The sequence below is a fragment of the Dasypus novemcinctus genome, chromosome 11, assembly GCF_030445035.2.
Source record: "Dasypus novemcinctus isolate mDasNov1 chromosome 11, mDasNov1.1.hap2, whole genome shotgun sequence".
Taxonomy (NCBI): Eukaryota; Metazoa; Chordata; class Mammalia; order Cingulata; family Dasypodidae; genus Dasypus; species Dasypus novemcinctus.
The window spans coordinates 87,801,929-87,817,048 of record NC_080683.1 but is presented as its reverse complement, the minus strand read 5'-3'; the positions used below and the strand labels follow the sequence as shown (position 1 = coordinate 87,817,048).

The window sequence follows — 15,120 nt, the reverse complement described above, 5'->3', positions numbered from 1 at the left end:
TGAATGCCAGGAGCTAAAAGGGAGGGAAGGAGGAAGGGAGGAAAGGAAGAAAGGAGGAATGGAAGAAGGTAGTGCTTTCTTTCAAAGTTAAGCCAGACATTGAATTTGGAGAATGGCTCTAGGCAAAAGTACAAGGTCTTCCCTGGTCCTTTTTGTGCCTGCATCTTGTCTTGGGCATGTGTGTGTAGTCCTAGGAATTTCCCCATTAACACGAATATAAAAGCCTCCTCTTTCCAGAAAACAGCATCTCCTCATGGTGGAGGTACTTTTTTCTGTATTTATAGTCCCACAGCCAGCAGTCCCTTGCCCCTGTGACCCACAACTTGATTGCTCTCATATAATCATACAGTGTTCTGTAGCAGAGCTCAGTGAGCCACATTCTACAGGCAGGGCAAGTTCTGAGATGGCAAGCCCACAAGTGTCCTGGCTCAGTCTTTTGCTACCAGACTGATTGGACTAGACATACATGTTCCCAGTATGTACATAAGGGTAACTAGGCTTCCTCCTGAACCAGGACCAGGGACCCCCACTAGAAGCATAGACTGGCTCCATTATGAAGGTGGGGGTAGGGGTAGGGACCAGCAAAGGTACCAGGGGAGATGCCTCGTCTTTGATTTGGTGCTTTCCCTGCTACTGCAATCCTTTAACTATTTTCTGAAGCTTTGAGAAAGATGTTTCTGCCAGTTCAAAGATTCTGTGGAGGGACAGAGCTCTGGAGTGTCTCCCTCTGTCATCTTGATCAGGGTGGGGCCCTGCCTTATAGCTTCAGGATTTTTTTTTAAAGAAATAAAACATTACAAGTACAGTGTTAGTCCCCTTATCTGGATTCAGTTAAGAAAACAGAAACAATTCTAGCTATTTTAAGCAGAATAGAATTTAGTATAAAAAATTGGTGCTTACAAAGTTGTTGAGCTTTAGGTTGGGCTTCAAGGAATGATCTCAGAGCAATACTATAGAATGGAACCACTGAAGACACTGCCTCCTCTGCCCTGGTCAGGATATGGGAGAATCAGAAAGCTGTTACTGGAATGCTAGACTCTAGACTGCACTAGCAAAGTACAATCTGGAATCAGAAAGCCTCCACTACTGCATTAGAATGATTCTGTGCCTGCTAAGTCTGCACTGGCAAAAAATGGATGGATGCCTATGCCCTGCCCTTGACACTCATGAAGTGGTAACAGGACAGTGGGATGCTTGCCGAGGAAAACTTAGCACCTCATGATGGTCCTCACCAACAGAAACCACAGTGGCAGAAATGGCCTCCATTTCCCTTCTGCCACGCAAATCTCACAAAAGTGCATCTGACTGGCCATCTCAATGAGAATATTCAAGGGGATATTGGCAACCAAAATAATTTTAAAAATTCTATGTAACTACATGGTAGAAACTTCTTTAGGAGGTCTTCAAAATAAGATTTTCATTCAAATATTGATAACATAAATACTTTCAAACTTATATGGCCATTTGCTTTTTGATAAATAACTATTATCAACCATGAGCTAGAAGTTATATCAATTTATCTGAATGCCTATACCACCAATCTTCTATATCACCCATTATACTACTCTGTTTCATTGGTGACCTTGCCTGCCCTGTGTATGAGACATTTCCTAATGTGACAGTACAGTTCTTGAATAGAGAGAACAAATCCTGCTCCCCTCTTTGGCCCCTAGCACAGGCCCTTACACATGGCAGCCAGCTGAACTGGTTACTGAGTAACACTCCATGGAGCTCCACTCATCCGTCTGTCTGGGATAAGAAATGGAGTCAGAGGAGATAGCTCACTTCTATCTTCCTGTAGTTCTTAAAGCTTTCTGTCCCTAAAGGCTTGCCTATGTTAAAAATGAAAATTTTTATAAATGTGTTCTTTTCCAGGGACCAGCTATATAACCAGCCACCTAATAGACCTGGAGCTCCTGAGTCCTTGGAGTGGCCTGCAGAACTGAGACCCCAGGGTCCCCAGGCTCCATCTCCAGCTGCTGTCCCTAGACCCCCTAGTAACCCTCCAGCCAGAGGAACTCTGAAAACAAGCAATTTACCAGAAGAATTGCGTAAGTTGTTTGCAGTGTTTTCTCCTTGTCAGGTCTTGTACTTTGAGAGTACTTGATGATCATTTATCCATAATCTTAGATATTTCTCCTATAAAGAGGGAAATAAAATTTACTTATTTTTTGCTTTTCACTCAAAAAGGAACCAGCATTTCATATGAATGTTTTGACTGATTCTGAAACTACTGGGAATGCTCACAAAGTGCTTACTAGGAGATTTTTAAAAACACATACTCTAACAACAAATAACTCCAATGCTTTTTTCCTCTTCTAAATGGTGCTCTTGAGTGGACTTTTCCCTGGACAAATTGATTGGATGTCCGTGTGCTATTGGCTAGGGACCTAGTGTCTCACCATAAATTATCAGCAGCCATCAAGAACAAGGTCATTTCCTGTAGGAGTGAGCAATCTTTTTGGAGAAAACTGTTTCACATTCTCCATATTGCCTCACAACCAAATGCAAACTAAGCTTTTTATTTAAAGAAACATTTGACTAAGTGTCAGGTGATGATTCTTTTTTCCACATTTTACAGCCAGAACCAGAAATGTTGACATATCACCAAAATTTTCTCATATTAAGGTCAGTCAGGGCAGTAAGTTCCAGAAATCATAAGAAAACAGCCAGTACTTATGAAATTGTTATATACTGTTATGCCTGCTAGAGAAGCTCAGATAATTCTAATAATCCTCTACCAAACCTGGACACCTTTTTGAACCAGACTTGAACTTGAAATGAAACCCTTTGCATTTGCTAATTCCTCTTGTGAAGAAATTGGCAGGGGTAGTCGGTGCTCTTTTCCTACTCTGAAAGATTTCTATGGCAGCAATACACTGCTGTTTGTCATTCAGATGATTTTTTCCCTAAAAATCTTCTTGATAACCTATATATTTTTAATTTTGAGCTTTTCTGGAGAACTGATGCTGCCCTGTATACAATATACTTATTACATCAGTCTATAGACCATATTTATCTTACCATAATCTATAAAGGGAGTCCTAAAATTACTTACATAGGAATTGGTTAAATATTATGTGTTGAGAATAAAATGCATTGAGTACCATCATCATTTAAGCCTGGCTGTTTAAATAGTCAATATGACCATTATATGTACTTCCATTTGAGAAGTATGGGGTTTTTTTCTTTTATCCTTTTCTTTTCCTTTTTCAAAGACTAGTTTGTTATATTTTGGGGGTTTTATTTGTTGTTTGTTTGTTTGTTTGAGGAGGTACCAGGGATTGAACCAGGACCTCATATATGGGAAGCAAGCTCTCAAACCACTGAGCTACACTGGCTCCCCTGAGAAGTATGTTTTTAAAAAACAAAAGCCTGGGGGTAGATGACGAGTACAGACTCTTATATTCTCTCTCCAGTCCTCCTTTTTTTCTCCACGCCCTGCCTCAAGTGCCTCCTGGGATTTAGCTGGTCCATTCATCTTTCACTTTAAATTGCTAGCCAGATCATTTCTCTAAGCCCGAGAAAACATGGTTGTCATCCTGACTGGGTTGAGCTTGTCTGCATGGTATTGTCTGCTGCTCTAAGCTGACCCAGGAAAAAATGAGGTGTCAGCTCTGTTAGGCTACACCGAGGTGGAATTTCTCCTTCAAGTTGCTGAAATGCTTACATTTCTTAGCTGCACTTTAGTCAACTTCAACCTCCTTCCGGAAGTGAGGGAATGAGGGAATGAAGGGCAGAGGAACCACTTTCTCCCTCTCTCCTCATTTGCTTTCGTCAAGCAAGAGTTCTGGGGTAGTCGAGAGTGTCAAGAGATGGAGAGGACCCCATTGGGTGGCCTCCTTTATCAAGTCTCTGCTTCTTTGGCATGCTGTGAGAGTACCCTTTAGGCCTAGTGCCATGGGTCTCTAGGAAACCAGGTAGGACCCACGGGTTCTGGGCGGTAGGTTTTTGTTGAAGCATCAGGTGTTTTCTTTTTTGAGACTATTGGACCTGTCCCTCTGACCACCACTGCAGTCCTTGTCCCTCTTACTGCCATGCTTCCATCCACTCCTGGACTCCCTTGGACAGATCCCTTACCCCTTCGGGCCAGAGGAGCTCTGCCCGGACCAGACCCCTGCAGACAGAAACCCTTAGATCCCCCCAGGTTTCCCTATATCATTTGAGAAGGACAAAAGACATTGCATACAATTCAGAAGCACTGCTTAGAATTGAATAATTTGACTAGTTTCTCATAAATGTGAAAAATCTCTCTTTCAGGAAAAGTCTTTATCACTTATTCTCTGGACACAGCCATGGAGGTGATGAAATTTGTGAACTTTTTGTTGGTAAATGGCTTTCAGACTGCAGTAAGTATTTTATCCAAAGAGAAAGTGCAACAGTTAAAGCAGCTATAATGAAAACAAAAGGAGAAAAAGTATACATAGCTGTTGATGTTTTCAACTGTATTATTTGATTTAATTTATGGGATACACTAACTGCTTATGGGTTTCGGCAATGATTTTCTAGCTTTTAAACTAATTAAGTTGCCAGCCTTTTCCCCCTGTGCTCTCTGAGGTGACCTGAGTACCTCTGAACAGCAAGAGCAGAACTCCTACCCACCACATATGCAGGTGGCCCTGGACTGAAGGAAATGGCTCTTGCTGCACTCTGCGCTTTGCCCTTTTTTTTTTTAACCAACCCTGCCCATTTTAGTTATGCTTCCTGTGATACAGAAAGCTGCAGGCTTCACCAGGGTCACTTGCTTATTTATCAAGGTCTTTTGTTCTGTAGTGGGTGGTGAGGTTTCAAGTAGAGCCCCTGCAGCCCGGTCCCCCACCCTGCACAGCTGCCATGCCAACCTTGAGGCAGCAGCTTCTGGCCAGGGACGACTCGGCCAGGTCCCCGGCCGGTCTAGTCTGGTTCTAGGAGAGGTCGAGTGGACCCAGCCCTGCCTGAGATCCTGGGCCAAGAAATGTCAGGAAACCAGGAAACAGGACATCTCTTATCTCCCTGCAGTCTTTTGATTCAGTACAGCTTAAAGTCTTGCGACTGAAATAAAACACCTCTGGAGGCTCCTTGGAGGGAACCGCTTTCCTCAAACACTGCAATCCCCTTTTCTCTCTCAGAGGTTTCCTCTGGATATTTAGTGACAGTGAATTCTGGAGAGTGGGGAAAAATTAGGGGAAATATCTATGAATAGGAATATTGAAGGATAAAGAAGAAGCACCATATCTAAATATCAGTTTTAAAGGTTATTTAACATTGTTTAAGTTTTTATTTGAATTTTTTTCTTTAACTGATAATGCCATATATATATTTTCCTAATTGGAAAATGTCTGAAAGTAAAAACAAAACGAAACAAAAATACAATTTATACAATCCAACTTCATGACTATTTAGAGACCAACTTTCCCATTTCTGGAATAAGGAAGCATTGTGGTAACTATGACATAAAATCAAATTTTAAGACATAAGACCAACATTTCAGAAAAGATCTTAATATTTGGTCAGTTCCAAATAAGAATACTGATTGTCCTTGCCAGGGGAACCAAGTTTTCATGCCTTCCACAGTCGGGCTCCTTAGGCAGAGTCTAAATCTGCCCTTCACCCTACTCACTATGAAGCCTCAAGGTGGAATCACAGAGCCCCATCCTGGGCAGCAAAGTGCCTCACTGATACCTCAAGATCCTGTTATGGAATGAAAAAAATTAATGGGTAATTTAAGGAGAGCTTAATAAAGGACTATTTATAGAGCCACGGGCAGGTTTTAGATATCCACAGGGATTAGTGTGATATCCTGGGGCCAGCAAAAGCAAGGCCCTGTTTCCACCCCTAGGTCCAAAGAGGCAAGGAAGAAGTAGTTACTGGAACCTGAGGAGATGGCTGTGTGGAGAAGCTGAGCTGACAGGAGCTGTGGATTTGGTAGAGATGGAAGATATGTAGCACGATGTGCCTCCCAGAAAGTCCAACTCAATAGCAGGGGATAATTTAAGCGCTGGGATTAATAATAATGATGACCATTTATTGAGAACTTTAAGCCAGGCATTTTGAGATGCTTTTTCTATTCATTTTAATCTTCACAGCCACCCTAGAAAGTTTATGAACACAGATTACAAATGAAAATAATAAGACTTAGAGAGTTTCAGTAACAATTCCTAGTCATACAGGTAGGGCGTGGCAGAGCCCATAGAATAGAATCCGGGCTGTCTGTCTGTCTCTTCTCAACCTTGACCGTAGACATTATATTGCTCTTCCCTGATATAATAGAAATGGATTTCTGATGTAGCCACAGAGAGCTACAAAAGCTTTAGCTAATCAAGATTACCTCATGCAGTTGTTGGCCATCAGGCATTTTAAAACATGAGTATGCAAACCAACAGGAAGGCCATTCCATTTTTGATGTTCTGCTAATAAAGAAACATTCTGAACTCATATTATACATTCGTATGTATTAGACAGTTTGCCTTCAAAAGGCATAATCTCTTTCTATAGGAAGCTTAGAATTGGGTTGAGGAGATAAGGCAGACAGAAATGAGACATTCAGTAAAATGAAAGAAGGTAATTATAACGGATTAATTGTCCTGTCCCACAAGCGGCCACAATGGGGAAGAGTTAGGTCAGTGGAGGAGGAGGAGGTCAGTGTGTGTGGAGGATTCACAGAGCAGCAGGGCTTGTGCTATGCTTTTAGGACGCAGGGGACACCCATGTGGGGAGTAAAGTAGAGAGGGATGTGGGGAATAGAGAAGGAAGGTTGGCTCATAGATGGAAAGTTTGCTGGACAACTGGAACTTGACATTTAGGTCAATTAATCTGGGAGTAGTGTGGCTGAATCAAATAACTCCTCAAGGACAGTTTCCCTGAGTCACCCATTCCAGTATATAATCGCTCTTCCAATCAAGAGCCTTTTGTACACACACACATGATTCTGGCTGCAGCACAAGTCTGAGCCCAAGAAAGGCCCTTTTATTTGGTCTTCTATAAAATAGAAAATAACGGGCTTTTCTCCTCTTTGAATTATGCTTCATCCACCTGAAGACTGATATTAAATATCAGTCTTTTTAAGGCTCAAGAGTTCTACTTCTTGACTTTCATCATAAACTCTTCCCCAACATCTCAGTAATTGTTTTTGTGACTGTTTCTTGGATCTGCTCCAGGTTTCATACAATCCCTCTAAAACCTATAGATCAAAACTGGCCATAATACTACAGTAATGACTAATGCAAGTAAAGCACCACAATTGTTTCTCAGTTTTGCACACCACACATCCACTAAAATGTTCCAGAATGTCTGCCTATCAAATTACAGCCATATATATCTATATATGTTGCTGGCTTACATCCAAACTGGTGGTCCACTGTGGCTTTCAGATTTTTTAAAAACATAGTTGTATAGCCACGGATACATTTCAGTGTGTACCACTATATCCTAATTATGGATATTAAATACTTAAATGCCTACTAATGTTGAAATAAGGCATGCTTTAAGAAAATGGTATTTTATTTCTTAGATTTGTGCTCTCCCCTACAAAAAAGCATTAGTAACTTTTTGAGTCGTAAAACATATGGTCTTTTGTGTTTTCTCTTGCTCTGAATTTAGAGAAAGCCTTTTCATGAATATCCATTTCTCATATCTTTCTTTTTTCTAGATAGACATATTTGAGGATAGAATCCGAGGCATTGATATCATTAAATGGATGGAGCGCTACCTTAGAGATGTAAGTATATTCCAAAATGCTGAGATTGCTTTCTGGTGAGAAAGACAATTATTTTGTGAAGTTATTTTGTTAAACAAGCACTGGCATACCCACCCAGGTCCAAAGCAGAGAAGGGCCCACACAGCCTCCCTTGATGGAAGCTGTGCAAAGGCTTGGAAAAGGATGGGGTCGCCCTCCTGGACAAGCACGGCAGGAAATAAGTCAAACCAGACACAGGTGGTTGATAACAATCAGAGCAAACCATTTTTTTTTTTTTTTTGACCAGAATAGGAAATGAGAAAAGAAGATGGGGAGTGGGGAGGAAGCGGCAGAAGTCAACTTAATCTTAGGCTGGCAGAAGCCAGCCTAAGTGTTCTGGAGGACTGGGCTGAAGAGGTTTCCCGGGCAGCCCCACAGGCTGCGCTGCACGCGACCCCCGAGGCGCCCACTCGCAGCTCGGTGATTTGTTTTCCACTGACAGAATCTATACCGGCCACTGGGACACTTTGTGCTTTAACAAGATAGAAATTGATTGCTGCCAGCGTGTCCGTGTCGGCCGCTTCCTTCCGAGGGAGCCGGTGGGGGACGGGCGTCTCAGCAGGCGGCTGTCTGGCGTTTCCTTTTGTCTGCTGCCTGATGCTCGCTTTGTGCTCCAGGGTCCGGACCCCTGCCTCGCTAAGGCGCGTGCGCAGAAAGCCGGGCCGTCGGGAGTGCGGTGGCGGCCAGCTTCGAGCCGGCCGCGGGAGCGCGGCTGTTTTTCATCACCGTGCAGAGCCGCTGCGCCGCGACGCAGACGCACTTAGTGATGCGAGCTTTCATTAGGCATTTAGCAGTGACGGCTGTGGGCGATGGCGGGCGAAAGTGCATCTCTTTGGGAGGGCTTCTCTCTGCCACTTGCTCTGCGTGTTTGCGGGGAGCTGGGGAAGGGCGAGCAGGAAGTCAGGGGGCTCCAGCGTCTGCTGGGGTGGGGGTCGGTGCCTTTCACTTTCCGCGGAGAACGAGCCCTGCCCCCCCCAACACCCCCGCCCCCCAGCATGTCAGAAAACCCTTAGTCCTGCTGGCCAGTTTCCAGCCTGCTTTCTCCAAATGGACCACACTTTCCACTTCCATAAACATGCTTTTCTTCCTCTCATTAACAGAAGACAGTGATGATAATCGTAGCAATCAGCCCCAAATACAAACAGGATGTGGAAGGCGCTGAGTCGCAGCTGGACGAGGATGAGCACGGTTTACATACTAAGTACATTCATCGAATGGTGAGTGGGGGGGGAGACAGCGCCTCGTTCCTCAGAGTGGGGCGGGCCCTTCTCCCAGAGAAGACCCCTTCTTCTCTAGAGACCAGCGGAAGGTGCTGTGATGCAGGGTGAGGAACCCCAGGCCTGCGAGTCAGGAGGGGGCTGCTGGCCCCAGCTCCATCTACCTTTGGGACCACAGACAAGTCACCAAACCTCTGGGACTCAGTGTGCCTGTCAGTAACAAGGGGAGATTAATTTGTGATCTCTAAAGTCCAAGATTCTGGAAAGCAGTGCTTTGCTGGCTTGGTTATTTACCAACAAATTTGAAGTCCTAGGAGGAGTGGGAGACAGGGCTGTGGCAGGAGAGGCCTCCTGTGTCTGTGTCATCGTCTCTCCTCTGCCTTCCCAGAGGGGCATAGCAACAGAGTGAGAAGGGCACAGTCTGTTGAATCAGGTAGACTTGATTTAGATTTGGCTTCCTCATGTACAGCTGTGTGACCACGGGCCCATTGCCTGAACTTCTTTGTGCCTTCATGTTCCTATTAATAAAATGAGTCATTAACACTTACAAGGCACTGTTGTGGATCTGAAATGAGAGAATGTGAAGTATCTGGAACATATTGGATGCTCAGTCAAGGGAAGGGATCGTCATCAGCTCATGATAGATGAGGAATGTTCCACTGCTACACTTGAACCGTGAGGCTTGGTCAAACTAAAACTAGTGGGAAAAATTTATAGCAGATTAGATTTTGTCAGCATCTGATAGAAAGTTCTGACCATAAATGCCACCCAGCTGTGGGATAGCTATCCCTCAGGCTGCCCATGATTGCAAAGATGCTGTGGAGACAGTTCCTTCCTGATGAGGATGCTGAACTGCACTTATGACTTCCAAAATGTTCTGTGGGGTCCCTCATGGTGCCCATATGTGCTGGGGGTGGGGTGCCAGGGCCTACCTCCCCCACCTCAACCACAGCTGGTCTGTGTTTCTCAGCCTTGTTGGCTTACCAAGGATTCTGAGATTTAAAAAGGCTTGACAATCATTGGCCCTGAACCTGTTAGCTTCCTTTCAGCTTTAACAGTCCACAAGGAGGGAAGGCACTTGGAATGAGCATTAGGCAGCAGTTCTTAACAAGGGGCCCATGGACCCCTTGGGAGTCTGTGGAAAGATTCAGGGGGTCTGTTAGCCTGAATTGGAAAAAACCCAACTTATTATCTTTATTTTCTCTGACCTCCAATGTTGAGTGTCATAAAACTATCTGCTGCTACATTCTGAGACAGAGTCTGTGGTTTTCACCTAACTAGCAAAGTTGTCCATGGAACAAAAAAAAGTTAAGAACCCCTGGAGTAAGAGGTCACTGACTAAGATAGGGAGATGGGGCAGGAAGCAGGAGAGGCCCAGGCAAAATAAGCAAGCAAGGAAGCAGCACGACTCAGGAGGCAGTCAGCATCAGCCACAGGACATGTGGCTTTAACTCGGGATGCTGACCTAAACCCCAGGTCTGTCCTGTGGATGAGGAGTGCAGGAAAAGGGGAGGGTGGGTGTTCTCATCTGAGTTCTCAGGGTCTCCATGTCTTCTTCCACCAAGTGCTGACCATTCATCCAGGCTCAGAACCAAAAAGTAAAAGTGGAGGTAAAATGGTGAAGTCAAAGAGTAAGGCCAAGGAGCCAGGAAATGCTGATCAGGCTCACTCCTATTACAGGTTCATCTGAGAGCCCCTGGTAGGGCCCAGCATAAGTGCATTTCTGGAAGTAAACTGCCCTAAAAGTTCATGGCTGGCTTTGGGTACTCCTATCCCTTGGCTGTTTGTATGTGTCTGCCTGGCCCCAGAACACCCAGTGTCCTCTCTGTGTCCCTAGGAACCTGCCAGGCTCAGAAGCTGACAGCTGGTATGTGGGAAGGTCTCCAAGTCCATGTCAGTGACTAGGGAAACCTAGTCACTCTGCTGGTGTGTGGCAAAGCCAGGCACTAACACACAGTACCATCTCAGGGCTTCTTTGACAATGCCTAACCACAAAAAGGATGATTTTCAAACATGGCTTTTCTTGGGGTAATGAGGTCTCAGGCCCTTCCTTATTACAGGAGGGGACACAGGCCTTCCTGCTCAGCTGGCTTCCTGGCCCCATCCAGCCAGCATTAAACCCCAGGACAATAAGAACTTGGCCATGACAGAGCAATGAAGAAGTACTCTTGAGTAACTGCATCATGGACTAAACTGCTTGCAGAAAGCCAATATCTAGAAATAGAGTGGTCAGGAAATAAAAATGCACTGTAGCTAGTTCACCTGGAACAGTCTGGGTAGCCTAGTGGCCAAGCTAAACTAAACCCCATTCTTCATTTTTAAATTACTAATCCTGTGTCCTTCCTTTCACATTTCTTTTGTACTTGTAAAGTTGTTTCTTTTGGGTACATGGTACTTTGTCATTTTAAAATATGCTTTTGATAATTTCTGATTTTCAAAGGGAGGTGGTTCTGAGAAATCACCTTGTGGAGGGTATGCATATGTGTATGTGTGATTGTATATGTGTGAGAGAGTATGTATGAGCATGTGTGTGTAAGAGTGCACTTACGAGGGAGTTCCTACGGTGATTCCAATAACCAGCCATTACCATTGTCATCTTCATCTCTGTTCTCTCTTCCCACATACGATAAAGACTTCTCAGTTACAAAAATCAATTGGAACATAAAATAATTGGGAACATATAATTCCTCATCTCTTTCATCATTAGACAACTGAAAGCTTTGTGCTGATCACAGGATTTGGAAGACTGTTAACGCCCCTCAAACTAAAAATGCTTGTTTTGATAGGATTCTTGGCACATAAATCTCCCAGGCCACTAGAATATCAGAGCAAATTGGAACTGGTATGGGAAATCTAAAGCCTGGCAGACAGAATTCCCCACCTCTCTCCTAAGCCCATCCTATGTTCTAGTGGCAGTGGATTACTAGCTGGTCACCAACTGCTCTACACACGTTCATACCTGTAGGCATTTACTCATGCTGTTTCCTTTGCTTAACCCTTCCCCTCTCTCTCACTTTTCCTGACTGACCAAATTATTTTTTTTCAGTAACCAAATGACACCTCCCCTATGACTGTCCTTCAAACCCCTGCTGTAGAATGGATGTCCCCACTCTGGGCTTCCACAATATTTTGTTTATACTTTTCACACTATTACAGTTAATAATTTACCTTCCCATCTGCTCACTAGACTGTTGGGTTTATGAAGCTCAGGATGGTGCCAGTGGTGTTCTGGTAAAGTAGATCACTGAAAAAAATTCTTAATTTGTAGCGTTGCCAGTTTCCATGGTATAAATACTTTCACCATGACTAATCTCAAGCTACCAATGTAGTCACTGGACACAGAATTGGGAAGAGATGTGCATAAGTGGCTCTCATGAGCTACTGTGAGCAGACTCCAGCATACCTTGGAAGGTATCCAATGCCTTAAAACCCAAAATCTAACACAGAGCATGAATTTCAATAGGCCTCCAATAAATGATGGATGAATGAGTGAATGGCATAGATGTGTAATTGGGAGGGCTTAAAATTATAAGTGTGTGGCACTCAAATGAGAAAATCAGAATAAAAACCCGGTATGGACTTACACAAGTATGGGTACTATCAACTCCTCATCATCATTCCTGAGATTAAACCTTTAAATTTGTTTGGTTCCAGATGCAGATTGAGTTCATAAAACAAGGAAGCATGAATTTCAGATTCATTCCTGTGCTCTTCCCAAATGCTAAGAAGGTAAACGAACAAACACAAACCTGATAATTAAGAGTCTTCAGTTTATTCTGCCATCTGGGATGTTAGGTAGAAAACTTTGTCAACTCTTTATCAATCCTTGGAAATCATAGTGTTATCAGAAAGATCACCGCGTTGTGCCGCTCAGTTCAGCAGTATGAATCAGGAAGATTTTAAAGTGTTACCTGATAGGACCACTGCTGTCCTCATTGTTCAAACAGTCACTGCACACAAAGAAGTAATTTGGCTTTGAACTCACATAAGGGTAAGAGACTTTCATCTGATACCTCTTATCTTTTGTATATGAAAGTTTAGATGTATACATTTTTTGCTGGTTGTTCCACGGAAGTGTTTTGTGGCACAAAGTTCAGCTCTCAAAGTTCTACAGTACAGGAATTAAATCTGCAGCGTCCCCAAAATGACCCTTACTTTGGTTCATATGAGGGTTCTTTGCACCAGGAGGGCTTGTCAGCAGGTTTAGGGAGTGGGGGCAAAGTGATCTGCGGTCATGTGTCAGCCTTGACAAATGGAAGGCGGTGATGGAGTAAACAAGCTCAGGCCCAGCCTCACCCTAGAGGATCCTTAGATATCAGTATTCCATTGAGACCTCTGCCCTGGACGAGGGAGGGTCCAGTCCAGTTTATGTGAATGAGACACCTATGGTTTTACAGTACAGAGTATGGACAACAGCATGCCTTTCCATTCCCCTGAAACACTGCAAGAGGCCCCCTACAGTTCTCTTGGATCTTTCTCCTCTATTCTGCCATTAAAGAGCAACATCCAAAACCTAGGCGTGAGCTGTCTCTCAGCTTAAAAGTGTCATGGTGGATTCCCTCTGACTACAAGAGCATATCCACCATTCTTTTTTTTTTAAAAAAAAGATTTTTTATTTCTCTCCCTTCCCCCCACACCTCAGTTGTCTGCTCTCTGTGTCCATTTGCTGTGTGTTCTGTGTCCACTTATATTCTTGTCAGTGGCACCAGGAATCTGTGTCTCTTTTTGTTGCATCACCTTGCTGCGTCAGCTCTCTGTGTATGCAGCGCCACCCTGGGCAGGCTGCACTTTTTTCGCGCTAGTCAGCTCTTCTTATGGGGTACACTCCTTGCACGAGTGTATGGGGTTCCCCTACGCTGGGGGCACCCCTGCGTGGCACAGCACTCCTGCATGCATCAGCACTGCACATGGGCCAGCTCATCACATGGGTCAAGAGGCCCTGGGTTTGAACCCTGGACCTCCCATGCGGCAAGCAGACACTCTATCCATTGAGCCAAATCCACCTCCCTATCCACCTTTCTTAGCATGACTTGTGAAGCCCCTTAGAAGAGGACTGTGCCCATTGCTCAGCCTCTCTCATGGCCCTGCACTGGTACCTCGGCTCTGGTCACACTGGACTATCCCAGCATGCCCTCACACATGTCATGTTCTTTGAGGTCCCTACACTGTCACAATTTCTGTTCGCTTTGCTCAGGCCCTTCCCTGATTTGTCTGCCTAGTGAACTTTCGCTTATCCTTATAGCACCCAAACGCTGTAGCCTCCCCTGACCTCTCCTCCCCCAGGCCAATTTATTTAATTGTCCCTCTCTTGAGTGCTCTTAATTATAGTACTTTAAGTCAATGGCATGTCGTTATGGGTGGGGGTGCTGGGAGTAATTGTTTAGAATTATTGGCACATGGTGATTTAAAAAGCAGGCCAACTTTTAGTTGGTTTTATTGTTGTTTTTAAATTCTCTTCAGACAATTCCTTGTTGCCTGCACTTGGGGCTGACTGCTTGCCCAGCCTGCCCATTGTACACCTTTGCCTAGAATATAATTTCTTTTTATTTTGCCTCCATCATTAGACTCTGAACTCCTCAAGACAGTAACGATGTCTTTTTAATTTGGGTATCCTCAATACCTAGCATAATGCCAGACATATCGTGGGTGTTCAATAAATGTTTATTGATTCTCTGGAGCTTCGAAGCACGTGCTCCAATACCCACAGGAGTCCCATCTCAGAGTAAAAATCAGCAGTCCCACAGTGGCCTCCCAGGCCCTAGCTGATCCAGGCCTGCCTACTTCCAGACATTTTCTCCTAGCCACTGTCACTCACTCTGCTCCAACCACCATGGCTTATGGCTTCCTGACCAGGTCAGCATGCTCCCAACACAGGGCCTTTACATCGGCTCTCCTGTCTGCCTGGACCTGGACATCCCCAGTGCTTGCTCCCTCTGCTCTCCTAGTCTCTACTTACTTCTGAGTGAGGCCTTTCCTGAGCACTCTCTTTAAGGTGGCAAGCCTTTCACCCTGCCCTGGCCCTCCCTATCCCCTTCCCCTGCTTTATTTTTCTCCACAGCACACATCACTATCAGACACACTATACATTTTACTTACTCCTCTGTGTGTCTCCGCCACAGTGTCAGCTCCATGAGGGCAGTCTGAAACTGCACCCCCAGGATCCCTGGCTCAGTTTCTACCTTTGCCTGA

General features: G+C 44.5%; 1 protein-coding gene across 2 annotated transcripts in view; it reads left to right on the top strand.

Annotated features, from left to right (window-relative positions):
- The window catches only part of TRAF3IP2 (TRAF3 interacting protein 2), a 44,000-nt gene that overhangs the window by 27,925 nt on the left and 955 nt on the right, over positions 1–15,120 (top strand). For both annotated transcript variants that reach the window (XM_004461220.5, XM_004461222.5), the window contains exons 4-8: positions 1,876–2,051; positions 4,261–4,349; positions 7,628–7,696; positions 8,815–8,931; positions 12,586–12,660. In XM_004461220.5, the coding sequence (XP_004461277.2) occupies positions 1,876–2,051; positions 4,261–4,349; positions 7,628–7,696; positions 8,815–8,931; positions 12,586–12,660 (526 nt within the window). The remainder of the gene's footprint in view (positions 1–1,875; positions 2,052–4,260; positions 4,350–7,627; positions 7,697–8,814; positions 8,932–12,585; positions 12,661–15,120) is intronic.